The sequence below is a fragment of the Gossypium raimondii genome, chromosome 5 (genome assembly GCF_025698545.1).
Source record: "Gossypium raimondii isolate GPD5lz chromosome 5, ASM2569854v1, whole genome shotgun sequence".
Taxonomy (NCBI): Eukaryota; Viridiplantae; Streptophyta; class Magnoliopsida; order Malvales; family Malvaceae; genus Gossypium; species Gossypium raimondii.
In genome coordinates, this window is record NC_068569.1 from 46190611 (window position 1) to 46192916 (window position 2306).

At 36.8% G+C, this 2306-nt stretch overlaps 1 protein-coding gene across 5 annotated transcripts; it reads right to left on the reverse strand.

The window, feature by feature from the left end:
- Positions 1-471: 471 nt before the first annotated feature.
- LOC105767681 (UPF0481 protein At3g47200) lies at positions 472-2306 on the reverse strand. 5 transcript variants are annotated; one of them, XM_052631675.1, is made up of 4 exons: positions 2099-2306; positions 1252-1948; positions 1031-1152; positions 620-842 (listed from the first exon to the last, which is right to left on the reverse strand). In XM_052631675.1, the coding sequence occupies exons 1-4, from the start codon at positions 2186-2188 to the stop codon at positions 762-764; spliced, it is 990 nt and encodes a 329-aa protein (XP_052487635.1). In that variant the 5' UTR covers positions 2189-2306; the 3' UTR covers positions 620-761. The 5 variants fall into 5 exon arrangements, with proteins under 5 accessions (XP_012442708.1, XP_012442707.1, XP_052487635.1 ...); XM_012587254.2 differs by having other exon boundaries at positions 472-1152; XM_012587256.2 differs by having other exon boundaries at positions 1031-1948.

Here is a 2306-nt window from a genome sequence, read left to right on the forward strand (position 1 = left end):
ATAAGTGAAGAAAGGGTTACACTTATAGCTGTAAATCCTATATAACTGAATGTTCATAGTTTTAGTGCGAAAATGAACTTATTATTATTAGATTTTAATTATATTATTATTTTTTAGTTTTAAATTATGATTTAAATGAACATATACAAAGGCCATAAATATTGAATAGGTTTTATCATGTAAAAACAATATTTTATTTTAAAATATGGTGAAACTAATATGATTTTACTAAAATTAATGGATATAAAAACTAAAACTAAAAATTAATGAATAATTAAAAACCAAAGAAAATAAATAGAAAAACATGATTGAGTCACTTGTCGCAATTTTAGTGTATAATCATTTTGAATATTGTTATAATTTACATCAAAGTGTGACTAAATGTTTTCTCTCTTTGAAACTGGAGATTAAGTTTTTAACGTCAGTTCTTCAGGCAGCTTGGAATAATATACTGCTAGCTCAACACTGGCATGATTAAAAGAAGTTTATTGTCTTAATTTTTTCACTTAAAGGAGTACAATTAACGGGCAAAGCTCATAAACTATAAGGCTATTCCTGTTAATACGGTTTGAATCAAAGTGAGCAAAAGCAATAGAGAAGCAGCAGTTGTGGAAGCAGCTTTCCAAGGTGTGCTGAAATACTTAAGCCAAAAGGTTGCTTTCGTTGTGTGCCAAGGTGTATCATAGTACGCATTCAAGGCCTGAACCAAACCTTTTAATTTTTTGTCATTGATACCCTTCACAATGTTCCTGCCAAGCCTGTTAAACAAAGAGGCCACTTGTTGGTTGCTGCCAAGCCGGCTGGTGATAATTTTCTTTTCCACAAGTAACTCCGCGTCTTCGCTGGTGTTGATAAGATAATCCATCAATAAGACATAGTCGCAAATGAGGGTTTTATTTGGATACTGGTATATCTCCAGGACCATCACATTCCTGAAAATAACTTCAGTATCATCGTATATATGCAGACATGGTATTTCAAGTTTTGGCTTGATAAAGCTTATGTCAAGTGTGCATTTGCTTGAACTTACATTGAACTGCACACCAGCTGCATGCAATTGCGTTGCGCTTTTCAAATGTTCATTGCTGTCATCGGATTCTCGATTCTTGCTTTCATTTTCAGGGGTTCCACCATCGCTGCCGTGTTCACCATCTGTAGTTATTGGGAGATGAAAGGTTCTTAGCAAATCTGTAAAATGCTTCATTGTTTGGATTTGCATTTTTTGGTCGTTGTAAGGCTCAAAAAACTCACAAGAAAGTTCAAGGATGGTTGGATAAATGTTGGGATAAGAGCCAAAAGCTTCTTTGTATAGATTTTCCAGCACAAAGAATGGAACCTGATTTTCTATTAACAAGAGGTCCATCCTTATGGAAGCTATCTCGAATGGTGTTAATCTAGAAGGATTAAAATGAAAACGAAGAAAGAGCTCGATAATGAAGGCGGAATCGACGAGGATAATCTTCAACAACTCTTCAAGGGTGATGTGATTCAAGTCATCTTCTGCATAACTATTCCAAATATCACCTTCGGTAGATTTTAACAACCCCAAAAACCTTTCTAAGCAAGAAAAATGCTTTCCTATTTGAAGGTCAGTATCCAAGGAAGTAACAAAACCCATTGGATCTCCCCAGTGAGGAAGCTCGTTTAGCATAGCAGTTTTGGTGGCACGTTTAAGGAACTGCTCAAGATATTGAAATTTTACCGCTTGCATACCCTTCAAGTTTTTGTTGTTATGGTGAAGAGGACCAATGGAAACAGTCCGAGGGGTGTAGGCCTTTTTGTTTACATCACGAAGTACAGGTGAGACCCTGTAGATACAACAGGGGAAAGGCGGTCTCCTGCTTTTGATCATCATTTCTTTGATGTCAATCTCCAAAGCTTTGATGTCAATCTCCAAAGATTGGCGTTGGCGCTCATTTGTCGATGATTGCATTACATCATTTCCAAGCTGCTTTTCATGGTCAGAAAATATACATCAATTATAATTGTTACCACATTACCGAACTTGCTGAGGGTCTAACACCTCGGCAATATACATTACATGTTTAACTCGAGAAATTGAACAGGAAAGGAAAGAAAAGGCTTGGACCTAGTTTACCTCTTCATCCTCAGGGATGTAGATGGGGAAAGGATGGGTTGAATAAGTTTCAGGAAGCTGGATTGGTTCATCTGGTTTCCCCGAAGACATGAGACTCGTTTTTTCCGTCGTCTTGATCCGTTGGGTGGGAGTGGAATGATATATATCTCTCACCAACTACTTCCAGGATGTTGCTTCCACTTCCTAGCTCGTTTCCACTACAGAAGCA

Bases quoted from the DNA above. Each gene is read 5' to 3' on its own strand.
- LOC105767681 (XM_012587253.2), bottom strand. From the start codon at position 2,188: ATGTCTTCGGGGAAACCAGATGAACCAATCCAGCTTCCTGAAACTTAT. The intron at 1,949-2,098 runs GTAAACTAGGTC...CATGAAAAGCAG, and splicing joins ACATCCCTGAGGATGAAGAG to CTTGGAAATGATGTAATGCA.